The 23,994-nt window shown below is 48.0% G+C and overlaps 2 protein-coding genes across 8 annotated transcripts; one reads left to right on the top strand and one right to left on the bottom strand.

Annotated features, from left to right (window-relative positions):
* Window positions 1–83: 83 nt before the first annotated feature.
* COG8 (component of oligomeric golgi complex 8) lies at window positions 84–8,999 on the top strand (the record flags this gene model as incomplete). 4 transcript variants are annotated; one of them, XM_079116876.1, is made up of 6 exons in its annotated part: window positions 84–501; window positions 2,010–2,217; window positions 3,142–3,969; window positions 5,149–5,317; window positions 6,608–6,808; window positions 8,771–8,996. In XM_079116876.1, the coding sequence occupies exons 1-6, from the start codon at window positions 119–121 to the stop codon at window positions 8,926–8,928; spliced, it is 1,947 nt and encodes a 648-aa protein (XP_078973002.1). In that variant the 5' UTR covers window positions 84–118. The 4 variants fall into 4 exon arrangements, with proteins under 4 accessions (XP_078973002.1, XP_078973003.1, XP_078973000.1 ...); XM_079116874.1 differs by lacking the exon at window positions 8,771–8,996 and having other exon boundaries at window positions 85–501; window positions 6,608–7,125; XM_079116877.1 differs by lacking the exons at window positions 5,149–5,317; window positions 6,608–6,808 and having other exon boundaries at window positions 8,771–8,999.
* Window positions 8,993–23,666, bottom strand: VPS4A (vacuolar protein sorting 4 homolog A). 4 transcript variants are annotated; one of them, XM_079116904.1, is made up of 12 exons: window positions 23,484–23,666; window positions 19,791–19,902; window positions 19,550–19,697; window positions 18,012–18,073; window positions 17,788–17,907; window positions 17,044–17,200; window positions 16,338–16,486; window positions 15,885–15,966; window positions 15,416–15,635; window positions 13,399–13,539; window positions 12,612–12,735; window positions 8,993–9,011 (listed from the first exon to the last, which is right to left on the bottom strand). In XM_079116904.1, the coding sequence occupies exons 1-11, from the start codon at window positions 23,502–23,504 to the stop codon at window positions 12,634–12,636; spliced, it is 1,314 nt and encodes a 437-aa protein (XP_078973030.1). In that variant the 5' UTR covers window positions 23,505–23,666; the 3' UTR covers window positions 8,993–9,011; window positions 12,612–12,633. The 4 variants fall into 4 exon arrangements, with proteins under 4 accessions (XP_078973030.1, XP_078973029.1, XP_078973031.1 ...); XM_079116903.1 differs by lacking the exon at window positions 8,993–9,011 and adding an exon at window positions 9,854–12,174; XM_079116905.1 differs by lacking the exon at window positions 8,993–9,011 and having other exon boundaries at window positions 9,854–12,735; window positions 18,012–18,070.
* Window positions 23,667–23,994: the final 328 nt, after the last annotated feature.

Consider the following 23,994-nt stretch of genomic DNA (forward strand, 5'->3'; position numbering starts at 1 on the left):
AAAGTCGGCCAAATAGGGAACCATAGAGACAGGAAATGTGTCCCGGTCGTTTCCGGTCCCAGGTGCTCCGCCCGCGCCCTCGCCGGTCTGGAGGAGAAGTGACGCGGCTGCCGGGAAGATGGCGGCTGCGGCGACTCTCCCATCCTCGTCCACGGCCACGGCCGCGGCCGCGGCTCTCGGAGAGGTGGAGGATGAAGGGCTTCTGGCGTCGCTGTTCCGGGACCGCTTTCCCGAGGCCCAGTGGCGGGAGCGGCCCGATGTGGGCCGCTACCTCCGGGAATTGAGCGGCTCCGGGCTGGAGCGGCTGCGGCGCGAGCCCGAGCGCCTAGCCGAGGAGCGGGCGCAGCTGCTGCAACAGACGCGCGACTTGGCCTTCGCCAACTACAAGACCTTTATCCGTGGCGCGGAGTGCACCGAGCGCATCCACCGCCTCTTCGGCGACGTGGAGGCGTCCCTCGGCCGCCTTCTCGACCGCTTGCCCAGCTTCCAGCAGAACTGCAGGTGCAGCCGCCCGGCCCTAAAGGGCTTCTCTGATTATGATAGCTGACATTTAGGATGATAGAAATAGCTAACACATTGCGCATACTATGTGCTGGCTCTCCGCTGAACACTTTATTAATCCATTTAAACCTCACAACAGCCTTCGAGGTAGCTACTGTAATTACCATTTTTTGAATAAGGAAGTTGAGATACAGGTTAGTGATTTGTTTATTACACAGCTACTAAGTTTTCAAGTCGCGATTGGAACCCAGGAGCATATTCCTCCTTGTAGGGCTGTTGTGAGTACTAATTAAATAAAAAGAATCTACGTAAAGCATTTATCATTGGGTCTGACATAGCTCACAATAAATGCCAGCTTACTATATGTGCACATTTATATAATTATGTATATATACAACAGCTCACATAGAATGCCATCTGCTCCAAAACACTGACGGGAGGCTAACTAGGAAATCCTCCCATTTTGGGGCATCAGAGACAATAAAAATTTTGTTTTTGAGCTATATTGTACTTTATTGGGTCACAGTCCAGTTTCCCTAAACTGTAGTCCAGCCTTTTATGATTCAAGTTTAATTTTCCTTTTGATCCTTTAGATATTTAACAGCTTTTGTACCCTCCATGCCCCAAAATAGATGAGGGACTTCATAGAGCAAGTTCCTGCAGTTACTACAGATAAATAACAAAGTAGATGTGATGGGAACTAAGGCGGAACAGTAGCATAGGACATTAAAACCTGAGGGAACTTGGGGCAAGGTTGTGTCTTGTAGGCTAGTTAGTGCTTTATTTTGAAAGTAACTATTATTAAAGGAATATTTGTCTCTTTTACTCTGCCTATTAAGATTTAACAGTGGCGCATGCCTAGAATCCCAGTGACTTGGGAAGCTGAGGCAGGGGGATTGCAAATTTGAAACCAACCTCAGCAACTTATGGAGGCCCTAAGGACTTAGCAAGACCCTGTCTCAAAAAAAGGGGTGTGGCGGGGGCTGGGGATATAGCTCAGTTGGTAGAGTGCTTGTGCTTGCCTCTCTTGCACAAGGACCTGGGTTCAATCCCTAGCACTACCACTACCAAAAAAAAAAAAAAAAAAAAGGAAAGGAAAGGGCCGGGGATGTGGCTTAGTGGCTAAGCAACCCTGGGTTCAATCTCTGGTGCCAAAAAAAAAAAAGATTTACAAATGAGGAAACACTTCTAGAGAGACGAGCTCCCTTGCTGCAGCTACTTATTTCCCCTTTACAGGATCTAGAAAAATCTAGTCCTCTGTGTGCCAGTCCATGCAGCTGATTGAGATCTATCAGTCATTTATTAGTTGTGTGATATTGGACAAGTTGCTTCACCTATCTGAGGTTAAAAATTTCCTCAGGTACATTTATTTACTTTACAGGTTTGGTGTAAGGATTAAATCAGGTAAGCCATTTAACCCAGTGCCCAGTTTATAGTAAGTGCTTGGTAACCAGCTAATGTTTGGGGGCAAAGCATTAAGGGACTAACATTATCTTGATTATTTCTAGGAACTTTGTGAAGGAAGCTGAAGAGATCAGCTCTAATCGCCGGATGAACACCCTGACTCTAAACCGGCACACAGAAATCCTGGAAATTCTGGAGATCCCTCAGCTCATGGATACCTGTGTCCGGAACAGCTACTATGAAGAGGCCCTGGAGCTTGCAGCCTATGTACGGCGACTGGAAAGGAAATACTCCTCCATCCCTGTCATCCAGGTATCCTACTTGCTTAGAGTATTCAAGCTGATTTTTTTTTTCTCCCCAGTATTAGGGATTGCCCTCAGACCTTCTTTTTTGATTTTTTTAGGACTGGGGATTGAACCCAGGAATACTTCACCACTGAGCTATGTCCCTACATTCCCGGCCCTTTTTATTTTTTATTTTGAGATAGGGTCTCATTCAGTTGATAAGGGTCTTGCTGAGTTGCTGAGGATGGCCTTGAACTTGGAAATCCTCCTGGCTCTGCCTCCTGAGCAACTGAGATTATAGGTCAGGGCCATCACAAATGGCTAAACTGATCTTATAATCATTAATTCTGTGATTGTGACTGAACTGTTAGATAAAAACCTTTGCATGTTTCACATCAGTTTCTGTCAGGGAGGCAGGCTTGAGCAGAAAACATTAATTAATTCACTCAAAGATTCATGTTAATCATGTGCCAGGCACTGATATAGGTGCCAGGACTATGGTTGATCAAAGTAGCCAAGGCCATGGCTCTCATGAAGCTTATATCCTAGTGGAGGTCTGATAATTAACAAATAAATAATGTGATCCTTTTAGATAGTGGTAAGTATCTGAAGAAAATGGGGCTAAGACAGGAGGATTGCAAATTTGAGGTCAGTCTTAGCAACTTAGTGAGACCCTGTCTCAAAATAAATAAAAAGAACTAGGAATATAGCTATATATGTATAGCTATGGCACCCCTAGGTTCAACTCCAGTACAAAAAAAAAAAAAAAAAAAAAAAGAATTATAAGCAAGGGAGTTATGCAACCAGATCTTTTTTTGTGAACCTGGTAGCATCAGCATTAGAGATGTATTTTGTATGTCAGGAAAACCATGGGAAGTTGGTCTGCAATGTTCAGGTTTAGCAGAGTGGGTTTCAGAGAGTGTCTGTTCTTACTCACTCCCTGTATCATCAGGGCATTGTGAATGAAGTGCGCCAGTCCATGCAGCTGATGCTGAGCCAACTGATCCAGCAACTGAGGACCAACATCCAGCTCCCTGCCTGCCTCCGTGTCATTGGCTACCTACGGCGCATGGACATCTTCACTGAAGCTGAGCTAAGAGTAAAGTTTCTTCAGGCCCGAGATGCTTGGCTTCGTTCCATCCTGACTGCCATCCCTAATGATGATCCCTATTTCCATATCACAAAAACTATTGAGGCCTGCAGAGTCCACCTTTTTGATATCATCACACAGTACCGTGCCATCTTCTCAGATGAGGACCCACTGCTGCCCACTGCCACCGGGGAGCACACAGTGAATGAGGGTGCCATCTTCCATGGCTGGGTGCTGCAGAAAGTTTCACAGTTTCTGCAAGTGCTGGAGACTGACCTTTACCGGGGGATAGGAGGCCGCCTGGACTCTCTGCTGGGCCAGTGCATGTACTTTGGGCTGTCCTTCAGCCGGGTGGGGGCTGATTTCCGGGGTCAGTTGGCTCCTGTTTTCCAGCGGGTGGCCATCAGTACTTTCCAGAAAGCAATTCAGGAAGCAGTGGAAAAATTCCAGGATGAAATGAATTCCTATACCCTCATCTCAGCTCCAGCCATTCTGGGCAGCAGTAACATTCCTGCTGCTGTGCCAGCCACTCAGCCAGGGACACTGCAGCCACCAATGGTACTTTTAGACTTCCCACCCCTTGCCTGCTTCCTCAACAATATTCTGGTTGCCTTCAATGATCTGCGTCTCTGCTGCCCTGTGGCCCTGGCACAGGATGTGACTGGTGCCTTGGAGGATGCCCTTACCAAGGTGAGTGTATTCATTGTTTTTTCTCCTACCCTGGACCTTCTTTGGTAACAGATGGCCAGACTTTTGTAATAAACCAGTTCATGTGAAAGTGGTGTCTGCTGACCTGGAGAAGTTGTGTGGTTTTAAAGGTTTTTGTAGTTGAGAAGCTTCTGCTTTGTGGAACCTAGAACTGTCCATGAAGTGGCTCACCTGAGATCATGATTCAGTAATATATTAGTTTTCTACTACTGTATAACAAATTTCCACAAATCTAGCAGCTTAAAATAGTACATCTATTATTGTCAGGCACAGCATCCCTAGGTCCTATTTAGGGTCTCACCAGGTTGTAGTCAGGTTATCTAGGCTGTGGTGGTGTCTGTAGCTAAAGACTCTCTTTCAGGCTTATTCCGGTTGGCAGTTTTCATTCCATACAGTTGCAAAAGTTACAGGACTGAGATCCTCAAATCTGAACAGCTGTCCCCTCCATTGGCAGCTCACATCAGGGCTGTTGGTTCTTCTTTTTTTTTTTTTTCGGTATTAGGAATTGAACCTAGGGGTGCTTAACCATTAAGCATATCCTCAGCCCTTTTTATATTTTTTTTAGAGAAGGGATCTCACTGAGTTGCTTAGGGCCTTGCTAAGTTGCTAAGGCTGGCTTTGAACTCGTGATCTTCCTCCCTCGGCCTCCTGAGCTGCTGGGTATACAGGCATGTGCCACCATGCCCAGCTATGGCTGTTTCTTGAAGGCCAGCAGGAGCGCATATCCCCAACTTGAGTCTCTTCTTTTAGGTATCCTATTTTAAAAGGTTCCTCTGTCATGTGTAACTAAAAAGGACAAATTAAAAAGAAAAAGGGTCATTTGATTAAGCATATCTATCTAGGATAATCTCCCTTTTGAATAATTCAAAGTCAGTTGCTTGATTTTCCTGGATCCTCTTCCAGCCCTGCAAGGATATCAAAAACCATGTATTCTCTGTATAATTCCATGACTCTCTTCCACTAGAACTGGAAACTATGTCAGTAATGAAACAAATTGGATAAGAAATACATCAGGAAAGTGACAGTTGCAAAGATTGACCACAATTCTGAGTTTAAACAAGATAGTATTGTTTGGAGTGACTTCATGAAAACCTGAAGGCTGCATGTTTGTGTTCCATTTCATGCACTGTGCAAGTGATTGATGGCATTCTTGTCTCTTAGGTAACTAAAATAATCCTGGCCTTCCATCGCGCTGAAGAGGCTGCCTTCAGCAGTGGAGAACAAGAACTCTTCGTCCAATTCTGCACTGTCTTCCTGGAAGACCTTGTTCCTTATTTAAATCGTTGTCTCCAAGTCCTTTTCCCACCAGCTCAGATTGCACAAACTTTAGGTAAGAGAAAGGAGAAAGGATTTTTAAAAAATCTTTTATTGGTATGTAATTTGTTTTTTAGTAAATGTACAATCACACCATAGGATATTATAACATTTCAAACACCTCAAAATAGATCATTCGTGCCCACTTTTGGTTCCTCCTCAGTCACAGCCTTAGCCCCAGGCAACCTCCCTTCTGTTTATTTCTGTCCCAGTTTATTTTTGTGGTGTTGGAGATCAAACCAGGGGCCTTCTGTTTGCAAGACCTCTATCCCTGAGCTGTATCCCCAGCCCCAGAGAAGCATTTTTTGCTTTGTTTTTGTTGTACTGGGGGTTGAACCCAGGTGTACTCTACCACTGAGCTGTGCCCCAGCCCATTTTCTTGAGACAGGGTCTCACTAAGTTGCTGAGGCTGACCTCAATTGTAATCTTCATGCCTCAGTCTCCAAGTCATTGGAATTACAGGTGTAAATCACCACACCCAGCATTAGAGAAGTGTTTTCGTTATTTATTTAGGGTTTTTTGAGGGTCGTGCTGGGGATTGAACCAGGGTCTCAAGCACACTAGGCAAGGATTATACAGCCAGAGAGAAGGAGGGGTTTTAAAAATATTTTTTTTTCCCAAATTGCTTTCTCTTCACTGTGTCCCATCCTGATGTTGGTGAGGGAGGCACAACTTCCCAAAGGGCAGTAAGTTAGTGATCACATTGGCTAAGAGTGGCTGCCCTCCACCTTAGCTCTAATTTTCCCTTGGGTCTGTCCCAGGAATCTGTTTAGTAACCTTTTGACTCTGGCTCCATCTACCCTTCCCTATGCTATTCCAAATTACCTTTGTGGTCTTGCTTTACAGTATAGCTTCTTGTCCCACATCACAAAGATGGTCTTTGCTGTGTTGAAATATATAATTGTGAGCCAGGCTTGATGTCCCACCCCTGTAATTCCAGAGATTCAGGAGGTTGAGGCAGGAGGATCTCAAGTCCAAAGCCAGCCTCAGCAACAGAAAAGACTTTGTCTCTAAATACAAAAGTGCTGGGCTGGGGAGATAGCTCAGTTGGTAGAGTGCTTTCCTTGCAAGCACAAGGTCCTGGGTTCAATCCCCAGCACCGGAAAAAAAAAAAAAAAAAAAAAAAGTGCTGAGATGTAGTCCAGTGGTAAAGCAACTCTGGGTTCAATCCCTGGTACCAAAAAAATAAATAAATAAAGTAATTGGTGTATGTTCCTTACTCTTTAGTGTTTTTTCCTGTGACTTCTGCATTTGATTTTATTAATAATGTTTTTTTCTATTTCACTTTCTCTACCATCTGGGGCAGGCATTCCACCCACTCAGCTCTCCAAGTATGGAAACCTTGGGCATGTGAACATCATCCTTATCCAGGAGCCTCTTGCCTTTATCCTGCCTAAGAAAGAGATGGTCTTTTCTCTAGATGACAAGGAGCTAGCGCCCAAGCTTACAGCTTCAGCACCGGAGCTTTCTGCCGAGGAGCCAGTTCTGGGGTCTGCTGTGGCAGCCTGTCACACTGATGAACCAGAGGAGATGGAGCCAGTGGAGTCGCTGCAGGGGAAGCTGATGGAGGGGGGCCCGTTGCTGGCCGAGGTGCCTAGTACAGGGTCTTAGCCTGTGTTTGCATCGCCCAAGAGGGGAACAGTGTGTGGTGCGTAGGATCAGGGGTTCCAGCAACACCGGGGAATAGAGTCGCTCTCCGTCAGGGCTGCCTCGCCCAGGACAGGCTGGGAGGAAGCTGGGAGGGTGTTCACCGGGACAAAGCGGGTACTTCCCAGTCACTCTTGTACATCGGCAGAATTTAACAATAAAGCTGGACGATCGTCATCGTCTTGACTACTGTCCTATGGCTGATGGCCTCGCCCAAGGCACGCGGGAACTACACTTCCCGGCGTCCCTGGCGGCGGCGGAGCGGGAGGGAAACGGCGGGGGCAGCGGGTTCCTGCTGGTGCGTACCATGGGTCGGCTGTTGAACGGGCTGCTGCTGTTTGGACCGCTGCGGGCGCGTGCCTGCCCACGGACCGCCTGGCCGTGCGGGGAACAGGCGAGTGCCGCCCGGGTCTGCAGCTCTATGGCGGCCGCGGACGGCCTGGAGGGCCCCGCGCGCCGGCGCTCCTACTGGCACTACGTGAGACGTCTGATACTAGGTGCGCCGCAGCCGCCGTACCTGCACGTGTGCCAGGTCGGGGACCCGGTGCTGCGAGCCGTGGCGGCCCCTGTGGAGCCGGCGCAACTGGCGGGCCCGGAGCTGCAGCGGCTGGTGCAGCGGCTGGTGCAGGTGATGCGGCGCCGGCGATGCGTAGGCCTGAGCGCGCCGCAGCTGGGGGTGCCGCTGCAGGTGCTGGCCCTGGAGTTCCCCGAGGCGCTCTTCCGCGCCTGCGCGCCGCGCCTGCGCGAGCTCCGCCAAATGGAGCCTTTTCCGCTGCGCGTGCTCGTGAACCCCAGTCTGCGGGTGCTGGACAGCCGTCTTGTCACCTTTCCCGAGGGCTGCGAGAGCGTCGCCGGCTTCCTGGCTTGCGTTCCCCGCTTCCAGGCTGTGCAGATCTCAGGTGTGGGCGGCAGGGCCTGGGGACGGCTGAATAACCTTGCACTCTCGTCCTGCCAGTGGAGGCGGCGGCACCGAAGCCCGCGGAATGGTCTCTGCGAATCTCCAGCGAGAGTGCAGACATATGCATAGTTTGTCTGTAGAGCCTCCCTTGGGAGCGAAGCAGGACCTGGGAGCGCACGGAACTCAGGACTGACGGACGGGTGGGGAAGGAGGCGCCTGTCAGGCCAAGGCCCCTCTGGACACGGGTCGGGAGGTGCCCTAATTCCGCAGTTAGCTCCCAGTCCAGCCTCGACTTTATTCTCTTTCCCTGTCTCCCTCCCTGCTTCTCTCTTCCTCTTTCCCCACACCACATTCATTCTCTCTCTCTCTCTCCATCCCACTTTCTCCTGCTCCACTTTATCTGTCATGATGGGTTTGGAGAAGTGGAACCCAACTTTGCCCAGCCCAGGGCGATAAGCCATTCCACCTCTGTCATACCATAGATGCTTTGTGGAATGTGGTTCTCTGGCGGGGTTGGGATGATTGTTTTTCTTGAGCAGATCACTTGGTCCAAGAGCATCAGAAGGTATTTCTTTATTTTCTACTGTACCAGGCTGAAATACCTTTGATAGGAAGCAACACTTGAGAAGTGGGAGGAGTCTTCAGAAAGGAGGCGTCTTAGCAAGTTTTTCATTGCCCGCCCCATACTGAGCACCACAACCTTATTATTAGAGGGGGAACCAGGTTGAATACTTGGGAATGGCCAGAGGTGAGGCATCTTCTCTAGAAGGGATAGGGGCTGCTGTCTATATTTGCTTCCTGATGTTGCCTCTTGTAAATAGGAGCAAATAGGGGAGGGAGCAGGGAACAGTGCAAGGAGGTTGAGAATGGTGCAGTTCGGCATGTCCTCACCTCACCTGGATCATCGTGTAACTTCCTTTGCAGGGATGGACCCAAGAGGAGAGCAGGTGGAGTGGCAAGCAAAAGGATGGACTGCCCGCATCATCCAGCATGAGATGGACCACTTGCAAGGCTGCCTGTTCATTGACAAAATGGACAGCAGGACGTTTACAAACATCCACTGGATGGAGGTGAATGACTGAGGCATTCCTGCTGGGGCTGAGGATCTGGAAAACCCTTGAGCTGGGAACATCTTACTTGTCTTCACATTGGTATTAGTCCAGATCTGAAAGAAAACAGTGGACTGCCAATGCATGTCGAACTGATTTGGAGGAAGATCTTAGGAATGTTTATTCAAGTCAGGTTTGGACAAAATACTGCTACAACTTGAGAAAAATAACCCCCCTGACGTGGATGTTACCTGACAATTTTGTATGGAGAGAATTGGAGCAAGTAAATAACCATTCTCAGAAGTGATATCATAAAAGTCTTGTATAATCTACTCCCAAAGCCAAGATTTCATAATAATAGAGTCCCCAAATATTGGAAAACTGTGTTTAAAAATGCAGGTAAGGCAGAGGTTGACCATATTCCCTGAGTTCTGCTTTTTACAAAAGGCTGTGTCTGACTTGCAGAGTCCTTATTTGCCTTCGACATCAGCTGCTTATAAAAGTAAAACACAGGACAGAGTGGTCCCAATTCAAGAAAGTGTTTAATGACATTATTAATGTAAATAAGTATCCACACATTTTAACAGGTTCAGATAGTTTGGGTCTCCACCTTTCTTTTTTCTTTTTTTAAAAATGGCATCTTGCTTCATTGCCCAGGCTGGGCTCAAACTCCCAATCTTCTTGCCTCAACCTCTGAAGTAGGTGGGATTATAGGCGTGTACCACTGTACCCAGCTCAGGTCTTTTACCTGCCACCTTTAACAAAGTTAGAAAAAAGTTTGCTGCTAAGATCTGTTGAACAGCTGGTACTTGGCTCATTGTTTGAGTGGAGGCCATGGAACAGGGCTGCAGGTGGGGATGATAACTGATAGCCCCTTCCTGTCATAATTAAAACAAATGAGCATTATACTGACCAGTGTTTAACTTTTAAGAAACTGTCAAGAGTTTTGTTAAGAGGTGAATTCCAAAAGTATTAGGTAAATTGTCTAACCTCATTCTTATATTGAGGTTTGAGGTATTCAGGTTTTTTTGTTTTTGTTTTTTTGTATTGCTGGAGGCTGTGCATAGGCTCTACCATTGAGCTACACCCTTAGCCTCTGAAGCAGGTATTCTTGTAAAACAAAATCCTCTAAATCAATGTACACAGTGAGGGCTGGGGGTATAGGTCAATGGCAGATCAGAGCACTTGTCTAGCATACAGGAGGTCCTGGGTTCAATCCCAAGTACTGCAAAAATACAACAACATGCATGGTGGTGCATGCCTGTAATTTTAGCTACTTAGGAAGCTGAAGTAAGAAAATTACAAGTTGGAGGCCAGCCTTGACAACTTACTGAGACTCTGTCTCAAAAACTAAAAAGGGCTGGGAATGTAGCTCAGTGATAGGGAGCCCAGTAAATTATTTAGAGAAAAAGTGTTTTAAACAGTAGTTAGACAAACCCAGGAAACACCCACTCTTGCCTGTAGTTTTCTCTAACTTTGGAGCAGGCTGACTGGCTCAAGATGGAGTCAAACTGGAGAGGAGTCACAATGGAGCACTGCCCCAAGGTTAGAGGCTCAGCCATTAGGGATGTTTGTAGAAAGCACTTCTTCACACTGAAAACAAGGGTCTTTAAAATTAGAATTCTGTGAGTATTCGTTCACTTGAACAGTGTTCAGAAGCTCCTGCAGAGTGACATCAAAACATTCTAATGCTTCCTTAGTCTTCTGAGGGTCACAGCCCTTTGTTAGTATCAACAAATCCTTGCATTTCCAATAAAGAAAACTTCTCCCACCAAGTTACTGGCCACACAAACCATACATACATACCAATCAGAATCTTGAATTTTTTTTTTTTTTTTTTTTTTTTTTTTTCTTTTTGGTACCAGGGATTGAACTCAGGGGTGCTTAATCACTAAGCCACATGCCCAGCCTATTTTATTTTTTTATTTTGAGACAGGGCCTAAGTTGCTTAGGGCCTCGTTAAGTTGCTGGCCCCCAACTTGTAATCCTCCTGCCTGAGCCTCTGGAGTTGCTGGGATTATAAGCTTGTGCCACCACCCCTGGTCCCATTCAGGTTTTAAGAGAGGAATTAAGGCTGGAGGTATAATTCACTGGTAGAGAATGTGCTTAATATGCTTGAGGGCCTGCTAAGTCCCAGTAAAATAAAATATAGGATAATACCAGTTTTGGAAGGAAGAATGGTTAGACCATTCCTTCACAGGCTGTAGTCTTTGTTTCCTGTCAGGCCTTTTCCATGTGCATGTGGTTTGACTAGTGTATTCCTGTGCACAGGGTGAAGCTGAAAGTGCTGTGTCTGTTCCATGTCACAAGGCATTTCTGGGACTACCAGCTTTGGAACCTTGGTGTCTATTTCAGGGGTCACCATGTCCATTGGCTGCCTGGCAGGCAACGTAACTGAGTGGGGAAGGGGAACTCCTAAACAGAGCAGCCCCTGTTCAGCAGCCGCTGATAGGCTGTCTAACAGGGATGCAGGCCCAGCTTTACCTCCAGAGCCAGAAATCTGCTTTTTTATTTTTTACTTTTGGTACTGGGGATTGAACACAGGTGCTTTATCACTGAGCTGCATCCCCAGCCCTTTTAATTCTAATTTTTTAAATTTTGAGACAGGGCCTCACCAAATTGCTGAGGCTGGCCTTAAACTTGGGACCCTCTGGTCTCAGGCTTTCAAGTCACTGGGATTACACGTATGTGTCACCACCCGGCAAAATCTGCATTTTTATGTCAATTCTTGATTTTTAAATGTTGGCAGCAGACCAAACCAAACAGCTATAGATTATATCTGGCACACAGGCCTCCCAGTTTGCAGTCTCTGATCTGGACACTGGACCATAGGAAGAGCTGACCAGGTCCCTTAAATACCCCCAGTCAATCTTCTGAGCCTTAGCTGGAGGGGCTCTTGCCACCTTACCAGAAAGCAGGCCTGAGAACTGTAACAGATGGCCAGCATTCCTGCTTGCTTCCTACTCTGCTGAGAGGAGAGAGGAAGAGAGGAGGAAGCAAAGAAAATCAGAGCATCTTACTAGAAGCAAGAGTGGCCTTCAGGTAGCCCCAGACAAGTCAAAGATGAGACCACTCCAGTGGCTCAAGAAGGGAAAAGGATTTATTAGACCATCTCCAGGATAGGGACCCAGGGCAGCGGCTGGGTTCAGTGCTCTTACACTCGGGGGGAAAAGGCAGCAGTGAAGATGCACCTGCCTTCTCTCCTGATCAAAACAGCTTTGTGCTCACAGAAACCATCTCCTCCTCTTGCAAGGAAGACACAGGGCCCTGGATGCAAACCTAGGAGGTTGGGAATGGCTTTTCTTACTCTTCATCAGTCTGTTCTCAAGGAGCCAAACTTGGACATAAAAGGAGCAGGGAGCTGGGGCCTGGCTACTCCCACTCCTGGACACTTCCAGGGGATTTTATCTTTATAAACAAGACAAATCAAAGCAGCATTAATTTAGGGGAACAAAAATAAAAAATAAAGGTATGGAGGGGCAGGGAAAGAACTGGTCAGCATCCACAAGAGAGAAGTAGGAAGAGCCAGTATCCACTGAGTGCCAGACCGCAGCGGAGCGTTGGCTGCCGTGGAGGCCCTTTTCTTCCTGCTCCCTGGCTGGCGGCCAGACAGCAGAGGAGACACTGTGGTGACTTTAGGACGAGCCCTGGAGCCCTGTCTGGCCACCAGTGTAGGGAGTACCGTAGATCTGCCCCATTCAACCTCCCACCTTCACCTTCACCCACGTGAAGAAGCTTTTAACTCTCCTGTCCAAAGTCCTCTGAAAATTTCTTCACTTTCAGGAGGTCATCTGCATTCACTGTGGGTCGGGTGGTGGCCAAAGACCGGAGCATGTCAGACTGCAAAGACAAGAGCATCCTACTGAGAAGCAGCCAGGCTCCAGGTGCTTGTCTCCTTCCTTGCAAAGTTGTGCCATCTAGGTGAGCAAGAGGCCTGTTTTCCATGTCACTGCCCAGTGCAGAACTCCCTATGTTTGCTCCACTTGAATCTGCCTGTGACAGGGACCCTCTTCCATACTGAGGCAGCACATATCATTTCCAGAGGCCTGATCTGAATGAATCATGATTCCATCATCTCATAACTCCCATTTTTAAATTGCATATCCATCACACCAGGACAGAATGAGCACTGTGACTGGTAAGACTAGGAGATGGAGAGGGCCAGACTACTTGGGTGACAGGCTGCCTCTGCCACTGCATTAAATGAAACCTTGCTGACATACTTTTTCTTGTTCCTTCTGGACCAACTAAGTCAAACCCCTGGAATGACAGTCACATTATCTAGACTTTACTCTTATTGCTAAAGAATATAAACCGATAAAGCTACTGCCTCTGCCCCCCATTTAGTCACAGCAAGAGTCTCAGCAACCCAAACCTGCAAGGACACTGTTTCAGAGGAGCCATGATAACCCAGGACGTGGAAAGAAACTCAGTTTTCATCTTGGACCCAGGCCCCTAATTTTTTGGACTCTGTAAAGCCCTCTCTCCCAGCTGTTTACTTACCATGCAAACCACAGGCTCTAAGAGTTTGTCACCAGGGACATCCATCCAAGTCATTTCTATGGCCCCTGGGTCCCCTGGAGAGCATGGGGTCAGGAGGTCATCAATCACAATGCTAGGGTTGGTGCGAGAAGGACCACAGACCTGAAACCAAGCAGGAATTTGACAGGCTGGTATAGCTGTTCTTAGGGGACAACAGGACACCTCGAGGATTTCTAAGGATGTCTTTAAGGAAGGGAATGGTTGGTTTTCTAGGACATCAGGATCAGAGAAGGAATAGGCTCTTTCAGAACTCCTGGGCTAGCTGGGCACAATGGCACATGCCTGTAATCCCAGGAACTCAAAAGACTGAGGCAAGAGGATCATGAGTTCAAAGCCAGCCTTAGTGAGGCTCTAAGCAATTTGGTGAGACCCCATCTCAAAAAATAAAGAGGGCTAGGGATGTGGCTCAGTGGTTAAGCACCCCTGGGTTCAATCTCTGGTACCAAACAAAACAAAACAAAACTCCTGGGCTAGCAGGACAGAGTGGCACATGCCTATTATCCCAGCTACACAGGAGACTGAGGCAGGAGGATCACAGATTCTAGGCCAGCCTGGGCAACTTAGCAAAGCCATGTCTCAAAATTAAAAATAAAAAGGGCTACCTGGACACAGTGGTGCATGCCTGTAACGTCAGCAGCTCAGGAAGCTGAGGTAGGAGGATTGTGAGTTCAAACCTAGCCTCAGCAACTTAGTGAAACCCTGTCTCTAAATAAAAATATTAAAAAGTGCTGGGGATGTGGCTCAGTGTTTAAGCCCTTGAGTTCAATCTTCAGCATACACAAACACACAAAAAGGGCTGAGGATGTAGCTCAGTGGTAAGGGCCTCTGGGTTCAATCCTCAGCACTGGAAACAAACAAACAAAACAACTCCTGTGCTGAGTGGTCAAAGTGGCTCAGTCTAATTTCAGAGTGTGTTGACAGCATGCTCTGACAGCTACTGACCTCCAAAATCTCAACTAATATTCCCAAACATCTTACCTTCCTTATTTTACTTATAGGATAGAACCCAGTGCCTTGCACGTGCTAGGCAAGCGCTAGCAAGCACTCTACTACTGAGCTACAAACCCAGCCCTCACCTTCCTTATTAATGCCACTAAATTTCATCAAAAATGCAGTAGCAATAAAAAAAAATTTTTTTCCACTGAAGTGTATGCCCTAGCAAAACATTCCCCCAAATACCCTAAGACTCTTTCCATTACCTTCAATTTTTTATTCAAATGTCACCCTGGTGTTGCCTGGCTTTTAATAGTGCAACCTGCCTGCCCCCTAAAACTCTGGCACTCCTGGTCTACCTTACCCTGCTTAGTTCTTCCTCATCACCTGCTAAGGAACTGACTTTTATCTTATTTATTATTGGTGTTCCCCCACTTGAAGGGAGGCTACTAGAAAGAGTTTTGTCTGTTATGGTCACTAATGACTTCTCAGCACCTAGGACTATCAGGCACACAGGACACACAGCAGACACTCAGTAAAGATCTGCTGAAGGAGAGCGTGGGTCCTCACAATTAGTAACATTCAAGCATTTACTTGGCATCTACTCTCACACTACACAGTGCAGCTTGGGGAGGCTGCAGAGCTGTGGAGACAGTGCCCATTTTTTGGCTCCTCACAATCAGAGACAGACACACTTAGGCAAGGGCTGTAGTGATGGGAGGGCAGGTGCCAGCCTGTCCCCTGGAACCAGCAGGCACACCTGACTCTTTTCCGTGGTTCTCCAAGAAATTGAGAAATGTGTTCTCTGAGCAGCCAGGGAGCTGGCAAAGAAAATAGATACCCCTAGATACTGCCTAAGCCAGTACTGGCCGCTCACCTGATTTTTTTTGGTACTGCGGATTGATCCCAGGGATGCTCTACCACTGAGCGACATTCCCAGTCCTTATTCTTTATTTTGAGACAGGGTTTCACGAAGTTGCCAGTTCTGGCCTCAAACTTGCAATCGCCCTGCCTCGACTTCCCAAGTCACCCAGCCACCACTCACCTTCTTGAAGTGTGTTGCTGACTGCACTTTTCTGACAGGCTGCATAAGGGAGTCCCTCACAATAATGCTGATGTCTGCACCCGAGTAGCCTTCTGTCTTCCGGGCTAGCTCGTGGATGTTGGCATCTGTGAGGTTGTGGGGAGTGCTCCCCAGATGCAATCGGAACATCTGGGCACGGGCAGCTTCTTCTGGCAGTGGGATATAAATGCGCTTTTCAAACCTAAAGAGCCAAATGCAGAGCAGGAAATGAAAGCTGACCACAGAATGGAGTTAAAGAAGGCACAGCACAAAGATCAAATGGGATGTACTTTCAGGCCAGTGTTGCTGGCATCTCAAGAACCTGGCTTCATAAGGGCTCTGCTCCAATCAGACCAGGGAGGACACCAGAGAATGAAGTCAGAGTGCACCCACAGGCTGCCAATGGCCTGAGGAAGAAGTTAGTCCCCAGCCCATCCCGTGGAAGACTTACCTCCTTCTAATAGCTGAATCCAACACCCAGGGGATGTTTGTGGCACCAAGAACCAGAGTTCCGTCATTGTTATTCCCCACCCCTATGGAGAAAGGGAGACAAAGATGTGGACACTTGCAAAGGTCATCAGAATTCTTGGGACAGACCTCAGGGGAAGCCATCCCTGTGCCACCATTGGCAGGATCCCAACTGAAACTAAACCATACCCTAGTCTGGCTTTGCTGGGGTGAACAGACCGACAGCACCATCTGCCACAGGAAAGGTAGAGTGGCTGGCTGGCAAAAGTCTCAGCAACCTCTCTGTGGTGAAAACCCACTTAAGGACTGAGGAGATGATGCCAAGAAGTGCTTTTCCTCCACTCCGAGGACAATCATCCAGCTACAGCAAAACCTGGAGCCCTGAGTTGGCTTTAGGTGGAATGACGACCCAGGGGGCACCCAGACTGGCACGCACCCTGCATCTGGACCAAGAACTCTGTTTTGATCCTTCGGGCAGCCTCACTCTCATTTTCATTCCGGGACCCACAGAGGGAATCCACCTCATCGATGAAGATGATGGAGGGCTTGTGCTGCCTGGCCAGCTCAAACAGATTCTTGACTAGCCTGTAAGAGTAAAAAAGGGGTTAGGATTGGGATGTTCCCAAACATGCCCACCCAGGGTTCCAGTCACCGCTTCTGCCCTTCCTGCAAGGAGGTTAAAAATTAATGTCAGGGAGAATGGTGGTGACAAATTCTTTGGCAGCAGTGCACTAAGAAGAAGAGCATGCCTTGGCACCAGCTTCAGACCCTGGGGGCCCATGCACTAGTTCTGGACTTAGAACAAGTCATTTCTCTTGCTCTAAGCCTCAGTTTCGTCATCTGTAAGATAGGAATCAGTGTGGGGATGAAACTAAATCCTCTGATAGGACAGTCAGCTCATACTCAGTCATGGTTAGGTCCTTTCCCTTTCTTTCTTGAGTACTTCATCTCTCCCAAGTTCTCTTCTAGTCACTTATCAGGATGGTGTCCCAACCAATAAGCTGGCAAGATTTCACTCTCCTGGCTACTTTTCCTGAATATTAAACAGCAGCTTGTGTTGGTGGCAACTCCAAGGGGCAAGGAAGCTGGACCACCACAGCTGCCAGAGCTGCCAGGAGAGTGCAGCCCCATGGCTGACTTACTTCTCACTTTCCCCCAACCACTTAGACATCAAGTCTGAGGAGGACACAGAGAAGAAGGTAGAGTTGTTGGCCTCTGTTGCCACAGCCTTGGCCAGATAGGATTTCCCTGTGCCAGGGGGTCCAAAGAGCAGTATCCCTCGCCAAGGGGTACGCTTGCCTGCAACAGAGAATAACTGAAGTAAGCCTCCTGGTTGGAGAATGGGAAAAGAACAAACAAACAAACAAAAAGAGCAGAGGGTCTCTGGGCACTGTAAGTACAGTAAGAAAGAGAAAGTCCTAGAAAACAACCGATTCTAGGAACAAAGTGAGGAATCAAACACCTACTGGAAGCTTAGTCCTTGTTTTCTGTTTTTGTTTTTGTGATGCTAGGGATTGAACCAGGGCCTCACCCATGCTTATGCTCTATCACTGAGTTACACAACAAACCCCTAGCCCTTGTTAATGATCTTCATTGTTCTTACCAAGTGACACTGGCGGGCACTGGTTTCTGATCCTGCCCACCCACTAAAATGGGTCAACTCAAAGTTTTAGTCACACAGATGCTTTTGATGCCACAGTAGATAACTGATGAGCAGATCTTGGGGCTTCTCCTGACAAAGCACATGGCAAGGCCAGGCCTGATCTTCTGGGGCTAAGGAAGATGATGCCATCTGTTCCAGGACATTTCAGAGGGGGAACCCCAGAATGGCTCCCTCAGAAGTCTGATAGTGTTATACCTGAGCTTCAGGTGGCTCGACTCTTTACCTGTGAACAAGTGTGGGAATTTAATTGGCAAAATGACAGCTTCTTTGAGAGCCTCCTTGGCTCCCTCCAGCCCTGCCACATCATTCCATCGTATGTTGGGCTTCTCCATCACAACAGCACCTACAGAGGGAAGCAGAACCAGAGTCCAACCTGTGAGCATGAGCCGAGCCAACAGGAGACCATGCCACATTCCTCCCATTGCCACAGGCCTGCAGGCTTCTTACCCATCAGTTGTTCTTGCAATTTCTTTTTCTCTGGATTATCCCCTTCACTGTCACTATCACTGCTAGGAAAGGAAATAGAAGATCACAAGCTGGCCCTTCAGCCTGGGAGCAGGGAGGCCCTCAGTGGGAGGCCACACTGCTGTGGATAAAGAATGCCCCCTCCTCAACACTGGTAAGGGACTGGTAGGCAGGAACCTTGAGACACCAGGGCCACTGGCTATTCACCAGCCCATAACCTATTCTCATTTCTTCATTAAGGGAACAAGGATAGAGATTTCTGGCCTCTTCCAAGGGCTGGTAAGGGAAATGTGCTTTGGCTAAGTCTGAAGAGCAGTCAGTCAAGCCAATGTAGCTGTCAGGACCCTTTCCTATGGACTTGGAAAGAGCACGTGGCAGTGACTCCAAAACGGTTCCAAGGACAGAAAGGAGGTAAAGTTAAAATCAAAAGATGAGGGGCTAGGGTTGTGGCTCAGTGGTAGAGCACTTGCCTAGCACATGTGAGGCACTGGGTTCAATTGTCAGCACCACATATAAATAAATGAATAAAAATAAAGATCTATCAACATCAAAAAAAAAAAAATTAAAAAAAAAAAAAAAAGATGAATGTGCTCTCATCCCAAGAGCCAGCTCCTATCCTATCATTTATTCATCATTCACAAAACTCTTCTATCCCTTCTGGAGACACTTGGCCTCTTAGTTCTTTGGTATATCTCTGGTTCTAGGGAACCAGACCACAGGCATGGACTCTCTGTACAGGAGAGCATCTCACCTCTGATAAGGCAGCTGACACATACTCACTTCTTTCCTACCCTGTACCTCTCCAGCCCCAGGGGCCCTTGCCAGACTCCAGATACCACATTTGTGCTCAGCTGACTGGGATCACTGTGGTAAGTGATCCCCAGACCTGAGAGGCTACAGAGAGACCACTAGCTGTGGGATGAGAAAAAGAGGCCCTGGATGGGGGTCCAGACTCTAAACATGTTTTAGCTCAATGACCTTAGCTAATCTCAGCCTCTCAGTTTCTGTTGCCTTACCTGTCAGATGCAGATAATGGTTCTCTGTGATAATAGCAGCTGATGTTTACTGAATGCTTACTATGCACCAAGCTCCCATCTAAGGTTTTACCCATATCATCTCATCTGCTCCTTACAAAACTAGGAGAAGAGGTCTATCATTTTCCCTTTATGACATGAGACTACAGAGACATAGAAGTCAAGGTCCCATGGCAAGGTAATGGGAGAGCCAGGGTTCTATTGAGCTGCACCGCAAAGGCCAAGGCTCATCACCCCATGCTAGGCCCCTACATCCCTATGGCTTTTCTATACAGATCCAATAACATAACATGGGTGAGTATTCTGCAAAGTCTTAATGAAAACAGCTGTTGGCATTATTGTTATGAGTGGAATTCCCCAGAAGGAGGATGCCATGAGAGTCCAAGGCAGCATTAGCACCAAGAATAACAGTGATATGTGAAGAGGGCACATGCACATGGCGGCTCAGTTTCCACCAGGGTCAGCAGTGTGCTCCAGCACACTCACCCCTTGCCTTCGCTCTGATTCTCTTTGACTGGCTTTTTGCCGTGTTTCTCTTTGTTTCTTAAATAATCCTTCAGCTTCTCCGCCCGGTCTAAGTACTGCACGCACTTGGCTCGAATGCTCTCCTTGGCCTTGTCACTGTGTGCCTCATCTGCAAAGGGAAGCAGAAAACGGACCCATGAGCTTTGTGTGCCCACCCTGCTCTCGAGAAGCTCTGAAGCTGGAAGGCCCTGACATGACTCACACTTGATAGCGTGGAGGAAATACTCCACAGCATGCTGGTAAAGCCGGAGTGCCTCCTCGTAGTTCTTGGCTTTATCCTCTTCTGTGGCTTTTGTCACCAGATCAATGGCTTTCTGGAAAAACAAGGCAAATAGCTCAGGTTGCTTCCTAGGAGATTCAGAAAGCCCCTTGGGGTCACAAGCAGCAGAATGAGATATGAGGAGAGAGTGCCAGACCTGTGGATTCATTGGTTGCAGATCAGTATATTGCCCTATTTTTCTCACATCAACTGAGGCCTTAAAGGCAGCTTTAAAAGACAATCGTCTTGGCTGGAGATGTAACAGTGGTAGAGCACTTGCTTGCCTAGAATGGGTTTGATCTTTGGTACTGCCAAAACAACGACAACAAAAAACAATTGTCAGGCTGGGGTTTTGGCTCAGTATTAGAGCGCTTGCCTGGCATGTGTAAGGCCCTGGTTTTGATCCTCAGCATCTCATAAAAATAAATTAATTAAATAAAGGTCCACTGACAACTAAAGAAAAAAAAAATTGTCCCTCTTCCCAGAGAGATCACATAGTTCAAAACAATATCCTCTTCGGTTCTCTGGAGCACAGCAAGTGAAAACCTGACCTAATATCTGGGGCTTGGGGTTCAAGGAAGAAAACCAGACTAAGCTGAGAGGAAACACTGGAAGCAATTGATTGCTGTGTTGCTCAGCAAGGAAGTCAGACACTATACTGGGCCTTGGGGCTGCGAAAGAGCCAGCCAGGTAGGAAAGCCTTTCACAGACCCAAGAGAAGGGCTTCAGTACACCTATACATTCTCCATGGGCCCACCTCAACTTGCTTCCCTCAGCTGAAAAGGGAAGACCGTTTTCTTAAACTGTCTGAAGGTGACACTTGGCCACATAGCTCCATATAATACCTATAGTTCCAGGAAGGAAAATGCTTGCTTACTACAGATGACATATGCTGCCAGTTGAGGGAAACTCCCTTGGAACTTCTTCTTTTATTTTTTAATTTAATTTTATTTTTTTGTAGTTATAGATGGACAGCATGTCTTTACTTGTTTATTTTTATGTGGTGCTGAGGACCGAACCCAGTGCCTCACACATGTGAGGCAAGTGTTCTGCCACTGAGCCCCAGCCCCAGCCCCAGCCCCTCCCTTGGAACTTCTAAGAACTCTGTGAGCAATGTCTTTGGGAGTCATCTAAGTCTTGTAGGTCTCTATATTGGCTGAATTGCAAACTGGAAGCACCTACACATTCAGTTTTAGAAATTGCAGCTTCCCCAACCCACAAGCCGAACCAGAATTCATCTCTATCCAGTGCAGCTCTAGTAGCTAGGCTGGCAGATCCCACTGCAGACCTAGTTCCAGTCACAGCAAATGATAACCTCCTGATCAACTCTGGCAGGGTCAGAGCACTGGTTCAGCCTTTCATCTGTAAGAAGTCTCCCAAAGAAAGGCACAAGGAGAGCTCTACGAGACTGACAGGGAAACAGGCCAGGTATCCCCTCCCAAGTGCCAACTTTAAAGAAAATTATCTTCTCTTTTTGGCTGAGGGAAGCAAGCTGAGGTGTGCCAGTTGAAGGACGTAGAGGGTCCTCACTAGACTGAAAAGACAGGAAAAGCGAGAGTGTTGGCTACTACTGTCAGTCTTTGCTCCTTCCTCTGCCTACTTACAGAGGAAGACTAGGAGTCCTGAACTTTCATGCACAATCAGCTAAAGCACAAATCCTGTCTATTCACCTTTAGATAAGGCATGGAGACCATATTTCCATCCTGGTGGCTTCTCCAGAACACCCCAGTTCCTTGGAATTTTTCACTCGGTACTGCTCCTTGCTTGGGTCTGTCCTTTTGAAGTGGGGGCTCTGAACAAAGTTCAAGGTATGCTCTGCTCCATGGCGCGAGGGAGGGGGCTCATCCCTGCTGTCCTTCTAGACATTCTTACTAATACACTGAAGTGCATTAGATTTTTCAGGCAACCAATACTGTTTTTACACGCAGGGTGCAGTTTTAATGAAAAACAGCTTTGCATAACGGGAGGGTAAGGTGACAAAGCTGCCAGCCCTGCCACATCTCTAGTAACAAGTGTGACAAAGGATGAGGATGAAGGAGAAAAGTAACAAGGGTGTGCTAACAGAGGAACTGGCAAACTTTTTTCTGAAAAGAATCAAAGAGCAAATATTCTAGAATTTGCTAGTCATACAATCTCTACTCAACTCAGCCACAGATAATATGTAAATGAATGAACTGGGATGTGTTCCAATAAAACTTTATTCATAGGCTCTGAAATTTGAATTTCAAATTATTTTCATATGTCATAAAAGTCTTTTTTTCCAGCCATTTAAAAAATGTAAATGCCTATGCCATTATGTTAAGCCAAAGAAGCCAGCCACATGTTGTATGATTCCATTTAGAGAAAATGCCCAGAATTGGCAAATCTATAGAGAAAGAGAGTGGATTAATGATTTCCTGAGAGGGACAGAGGGCATGGGGATTCTTTTCAGAGTGATGAAAATGTTCTAAAAAGTGAGGGGTGATGGCTGCACAACTGTGATTACACTAAAAATATTGAGTAGTATCTTTAAATGGGTAAATTGTATGTCATGTGAGATGAGTTATATTCTAATAAAGTTGTTTTCAAGAAGCTGTAAAAAACATTTTTGGCTCACAGACTATACTAAAACTGGACTGGCAGATGGCATCTATGGACTGAAGTTTATAGATTCCTGTGGCAACATTTGAGTTTCTGCTGGTCGATAGTGGGTGCTGGCTGATAGTGGGTGTTGGCTTTGGACTCCATCTAATTCCTAGCCCAGTACCCCAATTTATTCCATGCTGGTCCCTACCTGGGGTAACCATCTCTCCTCCACCACCAGGTATCTGAATGCTACCTATCCTTTGATGCTCTAGCCAAATGCCCCCTTTTCCATGAAGTCTTGCCTGATTCTCCCAAGTGTTTATCTGCCATTGCTTACTGAGCACTTACTATGTACAAGACCTATAGTAAAAATGCTTTACCGGAATTATTCAACCTAGAGGCATCTCACAACAACCATATCCTACATCGCCCCATTTTACAGATGTGCATACCGGAGATTCCAAGATCAAAAACCTAGCCCAAGGTCACATGCTAGTGCGTGGCAGAGCTGGGGTTCGCACCCGGGTCTGAGGCCTGAGCATGTATGTTTGTTTTTTGACGGCACCTGGAGGACCGGCCCGTCATTCATCCAAGCGGCGCCGCCCAGCACCACCCTGCACAATCTAGGCAATGAATGGTGGGTCTCCGGCTAAGAAGAGGGAGTCGTAAACCCAAAAGGACCGTGGCTTGTTCGCAGAGGGCCGAGGAGCTGCCAGGGCCTAAGGGCAGGAGGGAGTGAGCATCGCTCCCTGAGCAACCGGAGGAACCCGAGTAGAGCCTGCCAAGGAGGCGGCCCGGGGCCCAGGAGCAGTTGTAAAGCGGCGGTTCTGGTCGCCGGCTGCACGTAGTGTCCTCTCGGCTCCGCCAGCAGGGCAAGGGCCGGAGACCAGGGGGTGGAGACCTCCCTCTGCTCCCAGTACGTGAAAAGAGAAACGGCGGAGACGGGACGGGTGCTCAGGCTGGACCCCGAGGCCAGGGCTCGGAGGTGGCGCCCGCCCGCCGGCTCCAAGGCCCGCAGGCCCCGCCGCACCGCCTTCGGCCTCCGCAGCCGGCCGGGCCGCGCCGAGGTACCTGGAGGGTTGACGTTGTCATTTCATCTCCTGGGTCCGCCCCACACCCCGCGGCGCTGCTTGCGACCTCGGTCCGACCCCGGGGAACCGAGGTGCTGGGTCCGGCGCGGGGAGCCCGGCGGGTCGGCGCTGGGCGCGGGGAGGGCGGTCGCTCTCAGCCGGAGCCTAGTCGGAGGGCTAGCGAGCCGCGCGGCCCAGAGCGGTCGGGCCAGAGCCGGGCGGCTGCCTCCAAGCGGCCACGGCCGGCACTGCAGGCATCACTCTCCTGTGTTGGCCTGGCTGCAGGGTGCCGGCAGGGGGCGTGACGAAGACCGGGCGGGGCCGAGAGAGGGAGGGGGTGGGCCTTTCGGGACCTGGGTGAGGGGCGGGGCCAGGGTAGAATCCGGAAGTTCAGGACCACCCTCCAATGATAGTACCTGTAGGTGGTTTTAATCAACAGTAAACAAAACTCCCCCGAGCTGTGGTTTCCTATGTTTAATAATGCATAGTAATTAATACCTACCCTGTCTGGC

The sequence above is a fragment of the Sciurus vulgaris genome, assembly GCF_902686455.1.
Source record: "Sciurus vulgaris genome assembly, chromosome: 17".
NCBI lineage: Eukaryota > Metazoa > Chordata > Mammalia > Rodentia > Sciuridae > Sciurus > Sciurus vulgaris.